At 35.8% G+C, this 26,034-nt stretch overlaps 1 protein-coding gene and 1 long non-coding RNA gene across 2 annotated transcripts in view; one reads left to right on the forward strand and one right to left on the reverse strand.

The window, feature by feature from the left end:
• The window catches only part of LOC145685879 (uncharacterized), a 105,467-nt gene that overhangs the window by 78,798 nt on the left and 635 nt on the right, over positions 1-26,034 (forward strand). The window contains exons 4-7 of the mRNA XM_081758598.1: positions 7,178-7,418; positions 12,921-12,986; positions 18,346-18,485; positions 22,217-22,281. Coding sequence (XP_081614724.1) covers positions 7,178-7,418; positions 12,921-12,986; positions 18,346-18,485; positions 22,217-22,281 — 512 coding nt within the window. The remainder of the gene's footprint in view (positions 1-7,177; positions 7,419-12,920; positions 12,987-18,345; positions 18,486-22,216; positions 22,282-26,034) is intronic.
• LOC145685880 (uncharacterized) overlaps positions 1-26,034 on the reverse strand; it is a 131,652-nt gene that overhangs the window by 70,991 nt on the left and 34,627 nt on the right. The gene's annotated exons all lie outside the window — the stretch shown is intronic.

Genomic DNA, 26,034 nt, shown 5'->3' on the forward strand with positions numbered 1-26,034 from the left:
ATTGTATAGAATAATAGAAGACAGTGTTGTATCCTATCGTAAATTAGTCCACCTGACTTGTCTTGCACAGGTCTTCATGGCGTAGCAGAAACAATTAGATGCTAATATTCGGCAGTTGATGCGCTTGTATCAAATGTGAAGAAAATATTTGTGCAAGATCCATCGCGCGTACGTATCTTTCGCGAAGTTGTGAAAATTTTCCAGTACCTTCTCAACCAGTGGAGCTCATGGCTAGAAGCTCTGCTGTATTATGCAGATAACTTAAATCAAGTGAAGACAGTTGTAGACTCACTAAGTCGCGATGATGCAGCCGTTATTTATGTGTCTCAAAAATGTTTCTCTACAAGTGACATTGAGAACAAAATTAAGTATTTACAAAAACAGTTCTCGAGAATACCTGAAATTATCAGACAGTTGGAATCCCGTAAGAATGCTTTGCAATATTCACTCTCCTTGTTCGGTGAATTATAGCAGACTTTGTCCTGTGAAACAACTCATGGTCTTGCGAAAATAGCGTCAGATAAACTTTGCAAAGTATTAGGCAAAAATCCCGGATATAAAACAATCTGTGTCATTGGAAATGTACTTAATGGTGAAACATGGAATTGGAAGAGAATGTAACACAGGAAGACATTTGGTGTTTTTCAGATGCACCAAGGACTTCTGCTGATGTAGAAAGTAACTTTTCTACCTACAAAACGTTTCTTACTGATAAACACAGAGGAATGACAGAAGGAAACCTAAGGAAAATGTTAATAGTTCATTGCAATAGAGATTAAGATATTTTTGTGAGAAACTGACATTTTGTTTTCTTAGTGTATATTTCAGTAAATATGTTAAATTTTTAAAATGAATACTTTAGTGCTAATTTTTGATATTTTTCATGCATATTTGCCTGCATATTTTGGGGTTTGTTTGAGCATGGAAATCCGGGCTCTAATCATAAGTATCTGGCCATTCTTGGCAGGTCATTTGCGGCACACTGACTTGTGAGAAGCTTCCATATACCATAGTTTCCACATAGAAGCTTTCATATAGAGGTTATCTTCAGCAGCTCTCTTTGCCTTTGCGTGAAGTCCTATCGCTCCCACTCACTTTTTCTCCTACCGTGGTTTCCAGCAAGTCTCTCATGACGCTGTTCCTCCTCAGATGATGTTCCAACCAGTTTCTCTTTCTCTTTGTAATTACGTTTAATATTGATCTTTTCTTCCCTACTATTCCTAACATTTTCTCATTCATTTTCTGTCCTATCCAGTTAATGCTATCCATTCTTCTTCACACCCACTTTTAAATTCTTTAGATTTGTTATTCTTTTACGTAGTGTCTATGTATCTGAGCCATAAAGTACAATACTCTAAACCGATACACGATACATTTTATGGATCTTTTTCTTAACCCTACTGGAGAACACACAAAATATATCATACTGTAAACTGGGATTACTTGGAAAATCTGGAACTACTTGGAAAACCGACATTTTTGTGATATATGGTATAATAATGATTGAACTATGACAAATACGTCGTTTTCTTCCAGACCAATGAAAAGTAGGCACCTAAAAGAAACAATATGGATGGACATAAGTGCTATATCTTATTTATAGACTAGTCTAAAAATTCTCACAGCAATCGATACTTTTGTGTGTTTTTTGAATTTTCTGTAAATTGTCCCTGTGTTTCTGTAAAGAAAAATGATTTTTACCTGGTTGTGCTAAATATCAATGCTTTCAGAAGTTTCCTAATGAGACGAATTAGTTTTACATTTCCACTTCCTTTCTGGGACAATCTGTGGCCATATTTTTTTCGTTCCGTTTTCCCACTAAAACTGATTATACTGATCAGGGGATAGACAACGATGACATTATTGAAGTTTTGCCTAAACGTACCTACAACCGCACAGAACAAGTCGTTTTTCCAAATGACTTTGCAGCAAAGAATTTCAATATGTGAATTTTTGTCCTTATCGTGCTGTGTTACCTTATTATTATTATAACAGTACACAGTAAAAAAAGGTTGTGTTAACTCAACTCAATTTTAACACAAGGCAGTGGTTCCAGCGTGACTACCACTATGCGGTGTTAGCAGGGGTGGACTGGCAACCATAGGGCCCACCCTGTTAAACTAAAATGAGGGCCCACTGTATAAAAATGTAAAAAATGTACTTGGCATTCTTCATACGTATTACATATAAAAGTCCATCTTCGAACCCAGAAACAGTATCCCATATATTCATACAAAAGCAAAACATTAATTACAAAAAATCTGAAGTAGGAACATTTTAATAGTAACTCATACAGTGTGTAATTGGCATTATCATTTTTTATTGTAAACTCACAAAATAAGGGAATTGGTGCTTTCAGTTATTTATATAGTGCTATTGATTTTTATGTAATGAATTTAAACCATTTACTTAAACAAATGAATGTCATGTTTTAGAAAACCCAAAATATATACATGTGCAATAAGTAAAAACTAATCTCAAGTCAACTTTGAAACACTAAATAATTAAAGCACTGACAGAAATAATGTAAGTTTCTTTCCTCATAAATCAGTTCTAATATCAAATTGGTTGAAATTTTCTACTGAATTGCATACTGTAACCTAACATAATATAATATTAATATTAATGCCAGAAATGTATCCTAATATTAATATCTTCATTAGGCCCCAGTTACACTCACAATTTCAAATATCTACCTAATTCTTTGGATCTAGATACAAGATCGTCAACCACTTTGTCGTAATCAAACGTATATGATCTTTCTATGTATAAAAGAATAAAGTCTTCCAACAAATCTTGTCCAAGCGATGAACGCAACCGATTTTTGATCACTTTCAAATCGAGAAAATTCTTTCACATGATACTTGGGCACACGATAGAGTTAGAACATACTTATACGCTTTATACAACGATGGATATAATGGACCATAAAGATTTGATTCGTGAAGCAGGTGCAGTACACAAACTAGACACACTTTACACTGTCTTGCAGGTTTGCATTTCCATTCATCTTCCTCCTCACTCTCAGTTTCATTATCTTCCTCTTCTTCATTTCCCTCTTTTTCACTACTATGAGCATATTGCTCGCTGCCATGCTCATTTCTTAAAATATCCTGCTTTTTACATATTGGTGGATTATAGTCCCTATAATGACGAGCAAATTGAAGCAGTTCTCTTGAATTTGTTCTCCTTCCACTTTGCAATAATGTGGTAGAGTATTGCGAGCTGAATCAGGTAGTTCTTCTAAAGTACTTATCTCATGAAAACGGGTAGGATCCAACCATGCAATGTCTTTCATGAGACTGTCATTGCAGATAAACCGAGGATGTAATTGCTCAATTGCAGTATCGAAAATAACATTGAAAACGTTTATCTGAAACACTTTTGATGGAGAATCTAAAATTCTTGCCTCATCATGGGAAAACTCGTCTGCTTGAAGAGTTGCTACTGGTATTCTCTTTGCAAGGAGAGAAGTTCCAACTGCAACATCGTATCCTGCATCCTTCAATTGTCTTTTCAAGTCCTTTGCAAACTCCATAGCTTTAGTTTCAATAGAGCAAAACATGTTCCGTTTTTGCTTTAAGTCTGACTGTAACGTACAAATCATTTTCGTAGCCGTTAGATAATCCAAACCAGATTTTTGCAAATACTGCGAAGTAGGTGTACATAGGTGAAAAAGTTGGCTGAAAACAAAATCCACAAGAATGTTTTCAAATTTACACCAGTTCTGAACCAAACACTTGGCTTTAAATGTGACTTCTGCTTGAAAATCACTCATACTTGCAATAGTGAGTAGACATTGAAGCAGCGTCATGAACCTCTTCCGATCTTGCAAAGGTGTCGAAAAATCATCAAAGATACTCTTTAGAGCTCGATCTTTACTCCACCACCTTGTCAGATTTATTTTTTGTAATCGGCGAAGTAGTTGTCTACCACTTGAGTTTTCTCCATTGTACTTAATCCACACTTGCATTCTTTTATATGAATCGCAGATGAAAGTAACAGTCATCTGAAGTAACCCAAGAAAGTCTTTTGCGACTTTGCAACATTCTGTTGCATTTATCATTACCAAATTTAGAACATGCGCGAGACAATGCACATACTGAACATTCGGATTAGTTTTTTGAGCTGTGCTTGGACACCGTTTTACTGGCCACTCATGTTAGCTGCACCATCAAAAGAACAGCCTACAATATGCGACGTTGACAGTTTCAGCTTACTAAGTTTATCCTCAATCTGTTTGTAAAGACCCAGTCCAGTAGCTTTGTCGACAGGAATTAGTTTCAGAAGTTTCAGTCTTACTTCACCATGGAGCACATACCGAACACACAATGCTAACTGTTCAATAACAGTAATGTCCTGGATACAGTCAACTTCAACACTAAATGCACCAGCCTGCTTTATTTCGTTAACTTTATTAGTTTGAATCTGAAGAACAAGATAGGTTACTAACTTCTTGACAAATGTCTTCGACAAAAAAGTTACTAATTAGCCTCTTCCTTGTGAACTTCCTTCACCACACTTGTCTTGGCGCAATCTTCTGTTTTGACTCTTCATAATCGCCTCTGAAACATGGTTCTTTAAAATATCATACTTGCATACCAATAAAACCAATTCTAAGAAATTTCTATGATTAACTTTTTTGTTGAAATCAGCGGCTGCTGCTTCGCGCTTTCCTCGAAAAGCTAGTCCTTGTCGTCCAAGAAAAACAACTATATCCAATATACGTTTCAAAATGTTTCTCCACAGTTCAACTTGAGCTTTTCTTCTGTCCATGAGACCTTTATCTACAAGTGTATTTATATCTGCACTTCTAGTGGTCATTATCTAAGCTGCGGAAGCATTGATATGTACTTTTGAATTTTCATGAACTGTAAGGTCTTTATAGAAATGTTTCTTAATGATTTTCTCATAGACGGAACCTTTTCAAGTCGATAAACGTGAAGAAGAATAAGGTCTGTTCATGAAAGTTTAACTTTACGTCTTTTTATGCAAAACACAAGTTTGTGGGAGTTACCCTGCCATACTTTTGATGCTGATAGGTTTAATTGAGCACATCTTTTTAAAATTGGTGGAGGGGGCCCACCTGTTTGGGGGCCCACCCTGCATTTGCAGGGTAGCAGGGTGGGCCAGTCCGCCCCTGGGTGTTAGTTCAACACATACCCCGCAGTGTTGGCGTTTAACACAGGGGGTATGTTACGTCTTTAACACATAACCGGTATTGAACCGTGCCGTAAGCGTTAATGAACCACAAAATTACTCCCCCAAAATATGTTAAATCGCCTATATGCGTAATGTGTTTACATTATGCTGAGTCTAAAAAAAACACTTTAAACAAGTAAAAAAAAGTACTCCTGTGGCGGGGGGGGGGGGGAGTGCACGAACCACCAACCTTTTAATAACTAGCCGCGTGCTCTGCCGACCTGGCCACGGAGGCGATGAAGAAAACGTCGCTTGTAGAGGGATAAATTTGTTGAGGTAGTACTCCTTTAAGCTGCGTATATTCGACGATAACCGCTCGGGATAAGATAAAATCTGCTCGCCATGTAGACCTAATTTTATAACAAAATGACGACTGTCTATTTACTTTATTTTATAGTTCTTCCATATTCACTTTCAAATGATCGGCGCCAGTTGCCATCTAATCAAGTTGATGCGTTTGTTGCTTCTAGTACCCAATCACTTAGAAAAAGAAGCAATAAATGCATCAAATGTGGGAGATGAATTTAGAACATCTAAATGGCACATGCCTAACACATCTTGTGCTGTTAGGGTTTCTTCAGAAACATTATGTAAAACAATTGAAAACACATCGCGCGGTTTGCATTTTAAAATTTTGTATATACCTGGATTTGTTTAAGTATTTCTTTCTTCTGTGTTTGTCTGTAGCTTCAATTCATAAGCCTTTATAATTAGATGCCCAACATATTTGGCAATCACGCAGAAAACAACACCGAAGATTCTACAGTTGTGTTAATTCAACACACAGGCTGTGTGTCATTTCAACTACTGGCATTTGACACACAACTCCAAATAGAGAGTGAGTTTTTTTAACCACTTGTTTGTGTTATATTTTAACACAATCGTGTTAACACATAGGCATGTCGCTGAAATAACACAACGCTTTTTTACAGTGTACAATATGATATTTTTTGTAAAGGGTTAACGTAAATGTACACTTGTAAAAATAGTACCAGGTAATTTTGTAAATCAACGTAAGGCAAATACTGATCTGATACATACATAAATTTCGTAAAATTATGTATTCATGTTTTAGTGTCTTAAAGAAATCTCAAGAGTTTATGCGTGTATTGGCATTTGCAAAACTTCCCCTTGCATTGTTTGAAAAACTACCATTTATAAAAGCATAATGCAAAAACTTTTTTTGCTGGTTCTATAGGCCTTCAGAAGTAAGCTTACCATTGTATTTAGTTTAGATTGGTTGAATAATTGACTGTGTTTAACTATAAGGATGTACCAAAAAAGTCTCTTCCCACCCTCTTACTTTTGTATTTTATACTGATCGCTTCGTTTCAATCACCATTTCTTACGCTGTTCAGATGGTCTTCTAGAATTTAAAATTTCTGGAGATTGTAAACACTGTTATAATTGCGTTTGAAGACATATTTTTGTTTTGTATCTAAAAGAGTACATTTCCTAGAAACAATGTACCGTCACAAACATTTTTGAAAACTGGTCTTATGGATATGCTCTATACACTTAAGAGAACATACGAGAAACGTCTGTAAACAATGTTGAAAGAATCAATGAAATGAAAATAATGGGAGGAAACAAGAAAACGTAAGGAATAATGTTATTCGCTTCAAACTCAGATGGGTTAGGATTGAACCAGGAACCCTTCGCATCAGAACTGAACGTTATTCCATTTAGTCACCGTATCTGCATGTATAGTCACATTCTAAAATGAATTGTAACGTTTTTGTCCTTCCGAATGAAGGCACTGTCTGTGTAATGTTTTCCTTGAGCTAGAGACAAAGAAACGAATTTATACATGAAGTAGTTTAACCCCAGTTTTCTATTCATTCACAAATTATTGATATGAGAAATGAATTTTTGAACTGTACCAAATATAGAGAACAAAGTTGTTGATTGATATTAGACATCTAAAAAATAGTATTATTTTGAGAAAGATAATCTTTTAATGTTCTTTTCACAGATTCTATCATTGCTTCGTATGAAATCATGTTCCGATTCAATGTCTTGCGAAACAACAAAAAGTAGAATTCAAAGAATTTCTACTCTGAACGGAGTGAAAGAAGTGTCTATTATAGAAGACTGCCACTGTCGACCTACACCTGAACATTGCCAACGACTACCGCATTTGGTATCCCTGTATGAAGGAACGCCCTTTGAGACTCATATTGATATCGGAATATGTGGTGGTCGATGTAATAATGGTAAGTATAACTTTTAGCTTTAATCAAGAGAGGTAAGAAATATGGTTTTCCTTGGCCCTCCTAAAATTTTCATGGAAGGCTTGCAAAAAAATCTCGATTAATTCTGTGTAAACACTAAGAATAAAATGTAATATAAAAGAGATTATTCCAAGAATTTTTCCATTTTGACTATTTGATGAACACTTCTAAACGTATTTTAAAGGAGTTAAAGTAAAGTTTATCAGCCTTCTTGAATCTCGATATGAAATGACACAACACATATTGAAGCAAGTTTTTACGAAAAGAAGAAATGTGTTCATCACAGTTGTAATAGCGATCTGGGAGGTAGGAGACGAAGTGTGAAGTGCTTGCTGCAAACCAAATCATACAAACAGGAGCAGGAACAAAGCATTTATCTTTTGTCGATTGCAGTAACAGCGGTAGGTTATTGTTATTCTACTGTGTAGTAGTACATACATGCATTGCAAAATCCTCGTCAACAGCAAACCTTAGATTAACTGCGGAACAATTAGTTGTGAATTGAATTAAGAGCTCCGAGTTCCGTTAAAGGCGATTGATTCTAGTAATTGTCCAAATTATTGTGGTGCGATATGTAGAAAAAGAACTGTGGTGGAACATTCACCGAAAAAAGTAATGGTTGCAAAGACTTCCATATGTTTGTTCTCGTAGAAGAATGAAGTTAAACTAAATTACCTTAATTAGATGAGTAACTGAGCAAGTGAACATATTTAACGTTTAAGTTTTTAAGGATTAAATTCCGGGTTGTGGAGCCAGGACTAGTAAAAATTTGCAAGATTTAGAGGAGAAATTAAGTAGCAAAATGTTTTGTATTGTAATTGGGGTGGGGGATCCCGTGGAAGTAGCTAGTTTTCATATAAAAACGTTTTAAAATGGAACTATTTCTTAGTCGCGTATGCCTAATAATGTTGTAATTCAACATGAAAGAAGCAGTAATGCTTTTACTCGATACTAGATGGGTGTAGCGTTTTTACTTACATTGAGAAAAATCCGTTCTCCGGACAGTGGTATATTGTACAAATATACGGAATCCTCTTGCTTACTACAAAAATCAGAACGGAGCATACGTTATCCGTATGCTACATAGGCACTGCCCTTAGGTGTTACATCATGCCGTTGCAGGATGTCTGATATCCAACAGTCTTCCTTATATTACATACATATATGTATGTTACCTTCGTCAGCTATATGTTATATACGTCCATTTGTATGTGAGATCCTGACCGCCTATATTGTTTCATACGGAAAGTATGTATATATGGAACACTTATACAGAAAGTATTATAAAACATGCGTTTTCAGTTATACGCTTGCTGTACGTTAAGTCCAAAAACTACAGGATTTACAAATGAAACATACGATATTACGTATGCCGTATACATTTTTTCTCACTGTAGCTTTGAATAACATTATAGTATTTTTTTTAGCTGTTTTGGTATGTGTCTTCTTGGTATAGTCTTCAGGTGGTTCATTTATATAAAACGAGTTTAATTTAAGATTTTAAACAAGAACTTAGTATAAATATTTAAAAAAAATCAACTGTAATTGTAAACAAGGGAATTACTTCAAAGTTACCCGTCCACCTAATTTTCAACAAAAAACATAATAAAATCTACAATCATCAATTTCTACTTAAACTTTGCTCATTTTATGTTCTGTTACGTTACCTCGAGGGTGTGAGTACGGGGGAGGAACCACAATTACATATGGAAATCCAGTATTAACCTAAAGGGGAGACTGGCGGGCCGCGCAGATCACGGTTGTGGGTAGTTAATGGGGAGTGTGGAGTTGAGAGGGAAGAACGAGCGAAGCGAGAAGCCGAAGTGAGGTGGGATGACGCACTACTAGGTTACTTAGGTTAGGTTATGTCTACTTCGCACTTACCTTAGTACGTACTTAGATTTGTAGAGCTCTTCTATCTCAAGCAGAAGATCGTGAACGATTGTTGGTGGTCTTTGTTCTTTCATTCATTAAACCATGAATATTCAAAAGATTAACCTCATTATCGACGCCATGTTTTACAAATGTTAGTACTGTCAATTCACATCCAGTGCAAAGACCCTGTACACTTGCAGGCATGTTTACTCGAAAATTATTCACAATCCAAAAGTCCTGAACCTAGAGTCAAGTAGTTCCTAGCAAATTAGTCCCGTCTTTATAATCGCTTATCAAAAGATATTACACATAAATTACACATAATTCACTTACATGTTATCAAGCACACAAGCAATCAAATTATCAATCTAGGTAAATTTTCAAAATTTTGATAAAAACGAAGGGCAACTTCGCAAGTTAACCCTAAACAAAAGCCTAAGTAAAGTTGAATTTTCTTATTTCACAGAAGATCATCTCTCATTCCTGATCTTAATGTTAGTATTACATGTGGGACTATTAAAACATTTATATTTTAATTCTAATTCGTGTAGGTAGTAATACCCATTTAATAAAATTCACGTTTTTTGCATGTAGATTACAGAATGTTAACTTGATGTGTGTGTGTAGAGTGGGGTAATAGAATTAAGTAGAAGCAAAATACTTAAACATTCAAGAACAGATATGATGAATTGCTGATGTTAGAATACTATTTGATTAACTATAATATGGTTGGCTCGGGCCCCCCTAACTTCTTCTACCGGGCCCCCTCTACATTTTCGGGCTGGCTACGGGCCTATCTATCGTATGATAGGAAATATGCAGCATAGAGTTCTGGGTCCACCACACCGACGCGAGCAGTTACAATCGTTTCCCAAAAGGGTTCGGTTTTTTGTGGTCGTTTTTTTGTACAGAGGCAAACTGGGTCTCCGAAAGGTGGAGTGAAACAACAATATTAATACTGCGTACTACCAGACTCATGGTCTGACTGAAATGCCAGAATGAAATTTCAGCATTATAAGGTCAAGACATGAACCAGATTGAATTGCATCTAGACAAAGAATCCAGCCACACGGAGAAAACATCACTGGAATTCTATCGCCGTATGGAGCAGGATACAAGAATTTTGAGACTTCTCTTCTCTGACTTCCCTGCCTGTCAAGAGTCAAGATGTCAACCCAATGAACCATTATGCTTTCGGACTCCTCAAGCGTCCCATCGTTGAATCCGCATCATCACCGGCCTGTGGAAGGCCTGTAAATAGGAGTGGGATGCAACACTCACAGACCAGCTACAATGAAGTCTTCTGCAATGTATATTCTGATGCTGGGCAATAGTCAATAGAGATGGCCTGCTGATCAAACATAACCTGTTGTGGAAACATTCCGAAGGCGCATTCAAATTTGGTTCAATATAAATGAACTATCTCTGTATATTTCTTTTTTTTTACCACAGTGTCTTATTTTTGACACTGATAGAACCTGAAAATTGGAAACTTAGTACCGTATGTTAAAACAAGTTATCTATGTATGATTTGTGGTTAAGAAGCTATTTGATGATTTCGAAGTCTCAAAGGAAACATTATTCCAAGTTGAAGTACATTCTTCTATCGTGTTGTGTAATGCACTTTCACGAAGTGTTTATGAAGTTTAATATTAGGTCACAACTTGTAAGCATTATAAACTTATTCGTATTTAGACTGTAATTCTTTCATTACGAACATAGCTTACCTGGAATGGTAGAGATAAACAGGATCGGAATATGAAGGTCTACTCAAACCTACTTTGAATTTCACTCCTTTCGATTCTGTTCCAAACTTATATCGAAAATTCTGGCTCGACTTACTTTCCATAGTTGTTTGTTTTCCACATAAAGTATTGTCTTTGCCGTTACCACCAGTGAGGTTATGAACAACCAAGACTGCAAAAAGCTCACTAAGCGACGTCAGAATATTGGGATTTTTCTTCTTTTTCTGCTTAACCACTGGGGTCCATTTACTGACAAGGGAAAGTTGGCAGAGTGGATAGGCCTACTAGGATTACTAGGAGATACATCTACTAGGGTTAAAAATATACCAAAGAATACGATCCCTTTCTGACAGTCATGGGAGGTGTAGGTTTCGGCCCTTGGGAACCTTATTTGAAACGACTACAACACCATTCGTGTTTGAACATTGAAGGCTTTCGAGCATCTAATCATAATAATGAAATCAGGATGCTTTCCATTATTCACAACCAGGTAAGATCACTGCGTTATTTGGGTTTACATCACTATACTTTTGTGCAGCCTAGTCTTCGTTTGGATACAGAAGCTGGTTTCGATTCACTATCGAAATACAGTTTTAAGATGAGTGTTGAGAACTATTACTTCATATGTAATAGCCTTGCGCGTGTTCGATGCTCATGGTGTAAGAAGTGTTTTGGTCTTACGGTCAAGTGCAAATGGTGTGGTAGTTGTTTGAAATAAGTTTTCCAAGGGTAGGATCCCATGCTGGCAGAAATGGATCGTCTTCTTTGATATTTTTCTGGTTTTGGTAGGTTTATCAATGCCTATCCTTTTTGCTAGCTTTCAGTTGTATGGACCCAAGTGTTTAAGAAGCATAGGATTTTCAGAACTTCTTGATGTTGCTTCAGTGAATACACCTTGATGAATCTTTCGCAGCCTTGCTCGTTCATAATCCCACGAGTGGTAGCGGCAAAGACAAGGTTTTATATGGAACATAAAAGAACTACGGAAAATAAGGTAAACCAGGATATTCGATATACATGTAGGAATGGAATCTAATAGGGTGGAACTGAAAATAATTTTGAGTAGACAAACAGGAATTGTATCAAATGACATCTAGAACGTTTTATTATGTTCTCCTATTTTTCTCTATCCTTCCTAGTTAGTTGCTACTCGTAATGAGAGATTATGTCTAAGTTTATCCATTATTACCTGTCAGTGTTAAAACTATATTTTACGTAAAACGAGCATTCGAAGTTAGGTGATATTTCATGGAGAAGATGCACATATCTTAGCTAATTAACTCAATAATGTTTCCTTCTATGTTTATGTAATATTTGAAGATTTAAGAGCCAGAGGGGTCAATCTTTACCACCAATCAAAATTGTTATATTTTTGTTTGGTATGGATTTCTGATATTTCAGTCGCCTGTGTCTTCACGCATTTCCCCCACGACATACTCAAGCACAATAATTCGTTATATGGAGGAAACTTCAGCTTTCAGTTTCTCTCTTTTACATAAAAATAAAGGTGATTCACTCTGGCTCTTAACTCTCCATTTCTTCTCGAAGTATGTTTCAGCAGTAGCCTGAAATGATACTTGTTGAGTTCGAGTTTTGCGTCTATTATAGCACCGAGACTATACGAGACGTGGACTTACAGCTTTCTGTGGGATCCGAACCACATGAGCTCCCACTGAAAATTGAACCCACGCTTTATGCACCGAATGCGCTACGCTAACCATATAACCACTAGGGAGCTCTTTGTTGATGTCTGAAATGATGGCACCGGTCCAATGTAAATTTAATCTAAGTACCAGCCATAATTATCTTACCTCACTTTATTAGGTTCATGTTTCAATACCTAATTTTTATTATTTTTCTATAGGAGAAAATTCCGATGAAAGCTGCAAACCACAGAGAAACAGGACTATCAGCGTGCCTGGTCCTAATGGTAAATATTAATATGTTTTATTTTAATAAGGTAATTGAGATTGTTTCTTCAGTCTCTTCAATATTTATGATGAAAAGTGAACTCAGTTTCTCTGTCTGAAATGTTATCGTTATTAGTGTACAAACATCTTTAGTTACATCTCAAGACTTCGTCTTCAGTTTCTTATATGTAACACTTCCCAAGTGCAACACTCCAATTTTGATAAAATTTGGCAGGTGGATACTACACATGAAATAAACGAATACGTGTTTTTTTTTATTTCCTGCTGAAAAACGGGTTTAGGGACAAGCCTCCACCCAAAATTTTGAAAGTTGACGCCCGAAAGGCAAGAAGAAGTGGACCGAAGTGAATGAAATTGTGCACAGATATTGAAGGCTTAAAATGAGGGAACACACACACACACACACACACACACACACACACACACACAAACAGGTGGGTGGGGCACTGACCCTTCCAATCCAAACCTTTGATTACAAAACATCAAAAGTGCGAATAAGCATACATCAGAAGTGCCTAAAGATATGGAGAAGCGCAACAAAAGTTTGTGTAGGGATAATACGCAAAAAATAAGTGAACACGTGTTTTTAGTTTGTGCGGGAAAACAGTGTTGGGGCCAAAGCCCCTCCAAAAAAGTAAATATTATCGCAGAAGCGCAGGAAGGAGTGGACCGAAGCGAATGAAATTGTGTGTATATGTAAAATAAGGCAATTCGTGTTTCCCAAGCATCATGCGGAACGCTATAGGTAGGAAACAGCTAGTGTGAAAATAATTAACTTTTACCAATAGATAGATGACCTAAAAATAGGAATCAATACAGTGAATTTCCAGTGTGTCGTACTTCTACCCTCAAAAGTTCAAGTTCAAAGACTGAACATTGCGCCCTGTAGCTACTTGCGAAACACGTATTGCATTATTTTATATATACAATATCCATGCACAATTTCATTCGCTTCGGTCCACTCCATCCTGCGTTTCTGCGGTAATAAACACTTTTTTTGGAGGGGGCCTTGGCATCCACACAGTTTTCCCGCACAAACTAAAAAATTTTTTTTTGTTCGATTATTTTTTGTGTATTGTCTCTTAACACAGTTTCGTTGCAATTCTCCATGTAATTTAGGGACTTCCGACGTATACTTATTAGCACTTTTGATATTTCGTAATCAAAGGTTTGGGAGGGTCTAAACCCCAAATACCCGTTTCTCTTTTCAGGAAAATACGAAACACGTATTCCCTCATTTTCAGTCCACAATATTTGTGCACAATTTCATTCACTTCGGGTCACTTCTTCTTGCATTTCGGGAATCAACTTTCAAAATTTTGGGTGGGATTTTTGCCCTCCTAAAACCGTCCCTCCGCAGAAAATAAAAGACACGTGTTCGTTCCCTACACAAAGTTTCTTTGCAATTCCTCATGTCTTTTAGGCGCTTCTGGCACACTGTTATTAGCATTTTTGATATTTTGTGAACAAATTTTTGGAGGGGTCCATGCCCCATTCAACCATTTTCCCCAGGAAAATATGAAGCACGTATTCCCTCATTTTACGTCTACTACTTCAGTCCACTTCTTCTTACCTTTCGGACGTCAATTTTCAAAATTTAGGGTGGGACTCTTTCCCCCCCCCCCCATAACCGTTTTCCCGCAGAAAATTCAAAACACGTATTCCTTTATATTTTGTGTATTGTCCCTACACAAAGCTTCATTGCAATTCTTCATGTTTTTTAAGCACTTCTGACATACTGTTATTAGCACTTTTGATGTTTCGTGATCAAAGGTTTGGAAAGTCCGTGTGCCACAAAGTCGATTTTTTTTTTCCAGGAAAATATGAAACACATATTCCCTTATTTTACGTCTACAATATCAGTGCACTATTTATTTTACTTCGGTCCACTTCTTTTTTGTCTTTTGGGAGTCGACTTTCAAAATTTTGGGTGACTGCTTTTGCCCTCTAAAACGGTTTTTCCGCAGAAAAAAAAAACGTATTCGTTTATTTCATGTATAGTATCTACCTGCCTAATTTTATCAAAATCGGAGTGTTACACTTGGGAAACGTTACATGTTAGATTCAGGAAGAAGAAAAACCATCTGAATTTTTAGGTGGCAATTAAATAGAAATTCATAAAAATCCCTATCTTAAGATCTGCACGTGCCCACATAGGATTCAAATGATTCAATCTTTTAAACACTATTTGTGTAAACAGAAAACAGTTAAGAAGAGTCTATCTATGGAAGACGGCATTTCGGTAGACGGTGAAAGAACTGTGTTCCTTTTGCCTTTTATAATAGAACATGAAAGGAAAACTAACGTTTAAAAAATATATTAAAATAATTGAGTAAAAGTTGTGAAGAATATGAAATGAAAACAAACATGCATGCCTGTTGAAGTACAGTCTGGGAGAAAATTTTCCTCCCAGGTCATAGCTACCTCCTTATGAAGAAGACATAAGCAAGATTAGACATAGACAGTATTCTATATTTATTGTATGATTGCTAAAAAATACAATCATATAACACCCAAAGGTATACAGGATAAGAAGTTGAGAATCACAAATGTGTCGAAGAGAGCAAGATTAATTAATTGATTTGAATTTCATGTCCATTTTCACTACTAAGCCCTTTAGAGTTCTAGAACTCATTTTTAGGTACTAAAGTAGTATCTTCATTATTCGATTAAAAAAGAACCAATAAAGCTTTTTACTTCGATTTTTTTCTTTTTTCAAGTCTAGAGGCATTGCAAAACACGTTATGTGTGGTTTCACGCCTTTCTGCGTCGAGACATAGGTGATGACGTCATAATTAGGCCTATTTTTTATGATTTTTTGACTGGCTTACTTTTGCACCTATAAGACCGAAATTTTGCAAACATTCACTCCACGGAGTAGTATTTATCAGATTTTTTTTTCAGATCTCTGCGTTAACACAGGGAGGGTCCAGAAGGGCAAAAAGTTTAAAAATGGGATATTTTAATCAAAAATCCCTTTCTTCGCTATTTTCCTGCCTCAGATACATGATCGAGACACGTGAATAGTACCGTTTGAAGGGTAGTTCTATTCTAAAGAGAATGACGGACAAGCCATGATCCTAGGATGAGTACGGATGTCTCAACAAATTTTTGCCTGAGATCAAAGTCTTTTGCGGTAATCTGGGGCATTGGGGGGATTATTGATAAATATTTTTCCCGTCTTTACTATTCAAGAAAGAAATTTGAAATTTGGTACACACATTTCGTGCACCCCTTGGTATTTTTCAGTTGATTTTCAGGTCTCTGCGTTAAGACAGGGGGTCCAGGGGGTCTCAAAATTAAAAAAAAATATATATTTTCAGAGAAAAATCCCAATTTCTCTGAAAATTACCCACCTCAGAGACATGATAGGGAAATGTGAATGGTACCATTCAAAAGGTTGCTCTATTGTGTATCATCTCTATTTATCGTAGAGTCATAGTTCATACCTCGTTTATATATATATATATATATATATATATATATATATATATATATATATATATATATATATATATATATATAAACGAGGTATGAACTATGACTCTACGATAAATAGAGATGATGCAGTAGCCACTTGACTGAAAGTCTATAATTTACCTTTAAAAAAGCTGGAATTTAAAAGGGTTAGAGGAGAAGGAGCTACTGTTTAAAGTTGGTTCCAGCCACTGCTGGAATTTGTATAAGATACAAAACTACATCGATGCTTGAATTTGGGATCACGTGTATACAAAATGAGCACTTTAGGTACATGACCGCAGAAGAGGGGTGGGACTAGTGATGGCAGTGAGAATATTCCCGGTGGGAAGGAAAATAAAAAAAAATATTTTTCCTGGCATATAAATTCCCGGGAAGGAATTTATTTCCATTTCTTTACTTTATCTTCCAAATTATAAGAACTGTGTGAGTAATTACTTTATTTTTATTTATTATGATTTACTTCTAGGTTTTAAATAATTTGGAGGTTAAAAAATTTAAAATTCGTTGACGGTACTTTATGAACTAATAATATGATTTTTTAAGTTCCATTTCCATTTGCACTAAAAAATAGCAAAGTACAAAGTTACAAATGATGAAACGGAATCAGTTTGTAAAGTAATTTAGAAATTATGTAGAAATAGAGATGAAGTACTTACTATTAATAAACCCCGAACCACCGTTAGTAATAGCCATCGGTCTGTCTGTTGCCTTCGACTCGAATTTCTGAATAGGTACTCGGACTTCTCTAACATATGAATTAACGCATGAAATTTCGAGAAATGGATAGGAAGAAAGGTCCTGTGTGGCAATGTTACGTGTAAAATTATAAAGATAAGTCAGTATCTTGCAAATATTGTGAACATAAATATTTATGCGCAAATGTTGATAAAATGGTGGAACATGTGTCTTCTGGCAGTTAGCCAACCTAATTTGTTTATAACATTTAAAAATTTAATATGTTTATAATATCAATAGTAGAGTCAAGTTTAGAAACTCCACTGACAAATAAATTTAAATTGTTTAGCGGTTTAAAAGTATGTGGACTTATTATACAATTTTTTACACATATTTACTTGCATAGAACATATTGTAAATAAATATACTTTATACCTACTCTCTAAATATAATAAAATATTAATAACATAATACCGTTCAGAATATACATTCTAAAGACTCGTGCTTGTGGGTTTTCTCGAGGTTCTCCCGTTTCCTTTCACTTTCTTCGTTCCACCATTTCATTCATTTCTCATAATCACCGTCTCCTTTAGCCTAACCGGCGTAACCGTGGGATATAGAACTCAAAAATTTCATTTCATTTTCATCTGGGGACAACAGTAATAATATACTGTCATATAGAAACGAATTTAACTTTGAAATCATAATATAGTAATAGAATGCAATTTTCTTTGTGATTGTACATAAATTCCCGGAAAATTCCCATTTTGGGGAATCTTCACGGGAATATTCCCGAAAAATACCTTCCCGGGAATTTACCCATCACTAGGTGGGACAAGACTCAAATCATGGTTTGTCGGTTTGTGCTAGCGAAATAAACTTCAGTTAACATAATACCTAGGGAATAAACTTGGATGAGGTATAAGTATTCTTTGTTACAAGCAAAGTTAATTTGATATCTATATATAGAAGAACTTTAATTGTATGATATCAAAATTTACCAAAAAAAAAAAAAAAAGGCCACACACACACACACAAAGGCTTGCTTTAAGCAGAGCACATGTACAATGTTTTCTGGTGATCAATTGTCAATTCATCTAAAAGTAGCAAAGCATAATCCATAGGAAGAAATGTACTTAAAGTGTGACTATTATATATATATTTAAAATGTAAAATTAATTTTATTTATTTTATTATTACTAGGTGATACATGTGTAAATGTTGTGGAGTCTTGCACCTGCGCTCCTTCATGTTATAGGATGAGCAGCTACGAGACAATTTATGACTACACATTAATATATGATCAAGAGGACAATATAACAAATACTAACCCAATTATCAAGGTAATATATAAAATTGTTTCAATTTGTTAATATATATATTCCAAAATTCTAGAGTAAACTATTATCATTTTCGTAAAATGTAATAAACATAAGTACAAGCATAGTAAAGTAACATACATATAAATGGATTGTTATCAATCATTATTACTTGTACAAAGTCATCCTTAATCATATTTCAATTTTTATTGAGCATGATTCTGTCACTAGGGATTCGTATGGCTCATTTAATTTGTAGAATCAAGATGCTAATCATTTTAGGTTGTTGTATGGCTATTTCAGAATTCTACTTAAGCACCAGCATTAGCAGAATTTTTTTTTTTTTTTAAAAAGCGAAATTGAATGTTTTTCACAGACTACTGTAGACATCTCCTAGAGCGTATGCACATTTCTTCCAAATTACAGCTTCCAATCTCTCCAAATCAGTAGCTCTTCAATATCAAACAATAGCCAATATTAAGAGCACTTTTTCGCCAAGACATGCCTGGGATAACATGACCTGTATGAAATGCATATCATTCCGAGTTACAACAATGGGTTAAATGTAAGTTTCTAGCTTGTGTACATACCCCTCAGCATTCATCGTGCCTCGAAGACTATATAGAAAGACAAGAATATCATAATGAATACCACATCACCCAGCGATTGAATGATTTTTAATACTTGATTGGTTAACTATAGTTTTGCGTCCTTTTCAGCAACTAGTCTATATGAGACGCGGGTCTACAGTTTAAAGTAAAATCCAAATCTAATTAGCTCCCACCGGGAATCGAACCCAGACCTCACGCGCCAAAACTCTAACCATATTACCACTGAGGAGCTCCTGTTTCTCAATGCATTTGCAGTTGAACTTGATTTTGAGTTTAGCATCCCTTCTAGAAGCGAGGCTATATAAGACGTAGACCTAGGGCATAACGTCATGAGCTCTTGCCAGAAATCGAACCCGAATCTCCCACGCCAAAGGCGCGTATGCTAACCACTTAGTCATGAGGGAGTTCACATTTGCAATTTGACCTGAGTACACTTTTTTAATCGAATATCCGAATTTTCTGCATTCAGAGTCCAGTAATGGTAGTTGTGGTGAGAGAGAGAGAGAGATTTAAATATAGTTTAGGGGCACCATCAGTTTAACTTTACAGCAAATTTAGCCTAACTTAACTGTTGCACTGTAAACAATATATATAAGAGCACACAACCAATTAGTAAACGGTTTCAATAAAAATATAAGGGATTAACAAGTGCTCTTGTGCATTAAGTATTCTATGCTTAGCATCTAAATCTGAAAATTCCATAATCCGAATCAGGGACATAGGCAGGAGGTGGGTCCTGGAGGCCCGGACCCCCCAAAAAATCCCGCATTTTCTGTAATGTTAGTTTAATTTTAGCAGTGATTTTACAAATTTTAATATAATTTATCTTCATATTGAATTTGGACCCTCAGAAGCTTTGAACTCCTCCCGAAATAAACTCCTGTGTACATGTCTGATTTGAATTATATGGAGTGAATCTTTACCAATGTTTAAGGAACACCCTTCGTATTCCTACAAAAAGCACTGCATATATAAAGGTAACCAAGAAAGTTCTGTCGTTTTTTCACACACTACCTTCGAACATCGATATGTCACCTAAGACGTACCTGGAAGATCAAAAATAGTCCCCATCGGCATCGACGACCTTCTGCCAACGTTCTGGGAGGCCGTGGATTTCATCGCGGTAGACTTAGTGGGCCGTGAAGCGAAGCAATATCAAGTGCATTTTGCACCTCTACTAGGGATTTGAACTGGCGTTCTTTAAAGTGATTGTCCAAGGAATGGAACATGTGATAATCGGAAAGCGCAATGTCCATGGAGTACGGCGAATGCAAGTGTTTTCCATCCAAGGCGTAGAATGGTGTCCCGGGTCATCCTAGTCATGTGGTTTAACAAGTTTAAGGACGGTGACGAAACACTCGTAGACGCACCACGTGCTGGAAGAACAACGCATGTATAAAATGAATATTTTCAGGTAGCAATTCAGGCGAACATTGGCCAGACATGTGAGGAACTGGGACTACAATTCAATGTGAGTAGAGAAACCATTCGGCAGTATCTACATCAACTTGCGAAGCACTACAAATTGGGTCGATGGGTCCTATATGATTTTGACTCAGGGCCAAAAAGCAACGCGAGCAGACACCTGTGTTTATTTGTTGTCTCGTCTGAGGAAGGAGCCATTTCTGGACAGGGTGTTGACATGTGTTAAGAAGAGGACCTTGTATGAAGCTCCACGGCGCCGTCATTATTGGTTAGAATCCCCTGCATGAACCGGTTCCAAAACAGCCGAAACCATCACTGCACCAGAAGGTCTCCTGTGTATTTGGTGGACTGCTCGAAGCATCGTACATTGGGAACTGCTACCAGCTGATCAGAGCATCAATGCATCTGTGTACTGTCAGAATTTGAGTCGTGTTCAAGAAAAGCTCAAAACTCTGGATCCAGCACTTCTGAATCGCAAAGCGATCCTCTTGTTACAGGACAACGCTAAGCTCCACGTGGCTAGGACGACCCGGCACACCGCCTTGTATGGGAAACACTATTGCATCCGCCATACTCCCCGTACACTGCACCATCCGATTATTAACTGTTCCATTCCTTGGACAATCACTTTAGATGACGCCAGTTCAAGGATTTAGGATTTAGAATTGTGGACTCTTGGCATATAAGTCCATTTAGCCCGTCACGTTTGAGGGATGACGTCCCTCGGCAAGCACACTATCCGAAGAAGGGAAAGAAAAAGGAATGAGGATGGAAGGAAGCGGCCTGGGATCTTTAAGTTAGGTACCACCCCGGCATTTGCCTAGTGTGAATTAGGAAAACGCAGGAAAACCTCATTCAGGGTGGCTGGCGTGGAAAAGCGTTTTACTCTTTTTCGACCGAGTGTTCCCATCGACGTCAGTTCAAATCCCTTGTAGAGGTGCAAAATGCACTTGATACCTTCTTCGCTTCACGGCCCACCAAGATCTACTGCGATGGAATTCGTGGCCTTCTAGAACGTTGGCAGAAGGTCGTCGATGATGATGGGGTCTATTTTTGATCTTCCAGGTACGTCTTTAGGTGACATATCGATGTTCAAAGATAGTGAGTAAAAAAACGACAGAACTTTCTTGGTTACCTCTATAATACTGTTTCAACAGTGTATGACGTACTACACTCTTTGCCGTGAAGTAAAATCTCATTTTTAACGCCAAATTAAACTGTAATATAAAGAAACCATGATTACTATCTTGTAGTATGAATTTGCTTATTTTGTTAAAAAAAAATATTTTAGATTTGATTTCCAGTGATCAGTTAGATGTACAGCATAGCATCAGTAAATATTTTCTAAAAAGCTTAAATTGAATATATATATATATATATATATATATATATATATATATATATATATATATATATATATATATATATATATATATATATAATTGTATTTTTAAAAACTGTATCTATTATGCCCTTTTTATAACCACTTATTCAATTATCAGTTTGCTTTACTTGTCGTAATGCTATTTAATTATGTTGAATAAGTGTAATGCAAACGTTAAGCACTGAACCTTAAAAATATCGTCACTGGCAAATGTTACTTTCAGTTGAGATAGGGAAACTTTCTTGAATACTACAATATAATACGAGTAATTTCAAGTAATTGCTTTGAATAAATGTACTGATAATAAACAATAATACATTTGATTTTCATTTTAGGAGATTGATGTTGGATTCTGTGTCGGATCATGTTCCGCAGGTCAAACTTATAAGTGTCTTATCAGGTAACTTTACTTTAGTTATTTATATTGTACGAGTATATGTTTGACAAACATAGGAGTTAAATTACAATAATTGATTTTAAAAGTTATTAGAAACTTCCTTTTTAATATTAAATATCTGTGCTTTTTTTGAAAGGGAAAAGAGGAACAAGTCCAAACATGCAATTTTTACATAACGATTTTTAATCCCCCCCCACTTTGTTAATAGATTGTGCTGATATTTGATTGTTATTCATTAACCCTACAATCACAACGTGTGGTCACCGGCGACTGCAGTCCATATATAATCCGTTCTGCGCCTGCGCCGTTCTGAGGTGAAACACATTTCGTCTAGCTTCAGTTCAGAGCATGCTGTTGAAAGTGTATGGTGCATTGTTGTGTTAGTGCGGGAATAGCTGTTGTTTTTTGAATGCTGGGGTATGACCCCACGTTGGGATTAACAATTTTTTCTTTCGAACAGCCATATAGCAAAGTATATTCTAGTGAGCAAATTACTTTAGAAATGGTGAAATCAAGAAGGTATTTGTGTCAGTAGAACATTGCACGTATTTTAGATTAATCAAATGAGGATACGTCCGGTTTTGATGAACTGGTAAGTGAAAATGAGGATAATGAGAAACAGGATGAACAAGAAGATAAATTTGAAGCTGATGCTATTAATGATGATGCTGCAGACTTGTTACAATGAAAAGTGATTTATGTGAAGAATGGCAGTAAGTAGTACACTAAACTATTTCACCAAAAATCTACTAGAACATTGAAGAAAAACATCGTCATTATGTATTCTACCTATCTTGTATAATCAATAAAGAAACGAATTATATCCACAGATATAAAATGTACAAGATGAAACACCTAAGATATATAAGATGATATAACCTAACAAACCTAATCTCTCCTAACCTAACTTAACCTCACCTAACCTAACCACACCTAACCTCACCTCATTTAACCTTACCTCACCTTACCTAACTAAACCTTACCTTACCTAACCCAACCTAACTTAACCTCCTTTAACGTAACCTAATCTAATACAACTATTCTCCAGATTCGGGTCGTATATGACCCCATGTTGTGATACATGTTCTAATGAAGGCACGTTGTGATTTCAGTGAAATATTCAGAAACAACAATCAATTGTCAGCACAATCCATTAATAAAATGGAGGGGGGGGGGGAATTAAAATGTGATCTGTAAAGTGTGTGTTTGGACTTGTTTCCCTTCTCTCAAAAAACATTTATATTATTTACTTAACATCTAGCGATAATTGTTTTTAAGATTTTGTATGTTGAAAGTTGTCAGTTTAGTTGGTTTGCGGTACTTCCCTGTCTTTTGTGCTAAGACTATTTTATTACTTGTTTCTGTAGTAACACATAAATATAAAGGATGGAGAACAAGTAGCTAACATTTCTATCAGTTTCACCTAATGATAATAATAATAAACAAGTTTTGCGCCTTTACAGATTACGTTTCTGTTGTAAAGTTTTTTCGTGAAATGAAAGAGCATTTGTTGGAAATAATATTGTAGCAATTCCACCTAGCAATATCAATAAACGGGACCGTGGTGACTCAGTGGCAGAGCGTTTACTTCTAATATGTGAGGTCCCTGGTGAGATCTCAGCTGTCTCCACGGGGCTTTGTGATAGACAAACACTGTGTGAGTGTTTTTTCTCGGGGCTTTCCTGTTTCCTTCCTTCCTCATACTTTCTTTATTCCATCATTTCGTTCATTATCATCACAAACATCTCGTTTAATCTCTGAGCATAATCGTAGGACGTTAAATTTCAAAAATAAATAAATAATGCCAATAAATGTTGTATTCATCTTATAATAGATTTTTTAAAGATTTAACTAGCAGAAGTGTCCGCTCTTTGCAAGGGAAGAATAGTATTAATGCAATCTTTGAAGGTAAAGAGGTGCGTGACATATATAACGACGAGCGATGATATTGGCATTGCTTCTGTCGATTCTTGGGTCAGCTGATATGCCCGTTCTTCGCACGGGAAGAATCCAAAAATTTGAAAGATATTCAATCTGCAACAAAACAGAACTGTTGTATTGTCTGCCTCAAATGTAATGTGGCTCATTGCACATATACGTACTTAGTTTTGACTCACCAATGCCCCCTCGAGTCGAAAATTGTAAAGAAAAACGGATTCGTACGCGATTGGACCTGGTTGAGGCATATATTTGTGTACAAACTTTATGCGTTATTTCATTTATTAGTACAAAGTATAGATATATTTTCTATTTTTCTTTTGATGCACTAACTTTTCAAAATCAATTTAGCTAACAGAAAGCTGGAACTCCCACCGCTTTATAAGCCCAGAAGCAAAATATTATTATAACTCATTGAGCTTTTAAATTGCTACTAAATCTAAAACGGTAAAATAGTAAAATGTGCATAGTGTGCATAATGTATACGTTAAACAAGTGATATATATGGGTAAAAATTAACCCTTAACTGACGGGGTTAAACTTCAATGTAAACGTCTCGAATTTTGAGAAAAAGTAGAGTTACTTTCAAATGACCATAGGTGAGACACTTATCACCCAAGACAACAAAACAAGCATCGTTTACCAGGAACGGACCAAAGATTTATATGTTTGATTATGCACAGTAAATCTACATTAGATATAAAAGACAATAACGTTTTAAATGCATCAGAGTCAGATTAAATAATTATTTCATCAACTCGGCCTTACTGAAGTTATTTCGTCAAGTAAAGGTACGTAGAAAGGGATTTAAGAATCAATAAAATGTTTCTGAAACATAATTATGTTTCAATGTAAATGCATAGATGCTGAACTAGCTAATCATATGTTAAGACCAAGGTATAATTATGTGTGGGGTTTATATTAAAACAACCTGAATAACTGAACTGTAACTTTGAATATTTAGTTGGATTAGAGTTTAGCATTCCTTTCAGCATCGAGCTATATGAGATGTGGATTTACTATTTAAAGTTAAATCCGAATCACCGTAATGCGTTCAAATTTTATAAAGTCTCCCACCGACAATCGATCACGGGACATATCAGTGCACCAACGGTGCACGTGCTACCACTAAACCAGCGGAGGCAATTGTAACTTCGAGAATATCAATTTACGAAAAGTTGGATGCTAAAAGTTTTTCAGGGAAATCTTTAAATCCACAATCTGATGTTGAGTCTACTGACAGGTTATAGATAATATGTACTAAAATACGCCCAATCAAAATATACATCTTTGTAAGAGGTACCGGTACTTATCACGGATTGAAGTAAATCAACTTAGGTATTAAGACTACCTTTGGTAAGTTAAAGTATTTCATCTACATTTTTTACTTGCAAGCTAATGTACTCCAGGCTTTTTCCGAAATACAATTAGGAACCAAATGTACCAAAGATGAGTATAATAAGTATTCGTTTACTCGAGAGCCCACTTAAAGAATTAATAACATTATGACCATATAAGTTATATTTGTACTTCAAGCGTTATTTAATGCATTCTGGGGTCGAAGCAATTCAATTTTATTGATACATGACATGAAGAAAACTTGCAGTGTTCAAGAACATAAAGACGTTTCTTTTCTGCAACAATTTTATAAGTTTGTAATATCTCCCTTCTGTATTTTTCTGTCTATACACACCACAACTAGTAGACATTTGAATCCAAAGAACCAAATTCAAGAAAGCAGAGTTCAGTTGGTGCTCATTATCTTAATATAATAAATAAATATACGATTTTTGACAAACATTTTAATTACTCATGTTG

This window comes from Thermobia domestica, chromosome 5 (genome assembly GCF_964235325.1).
Source record: "Thermobia domestica chromosome 5, izTheDome1.hap1.1, whole genome shotgun sequence".
In the NCBI taxonomy this organism is placed as follows: Eukaryota; Metazoa; Arthropoda; class Insecta; order Zygentoma; family Lepismatidae; genus Thermobia; species Thermobia domestica.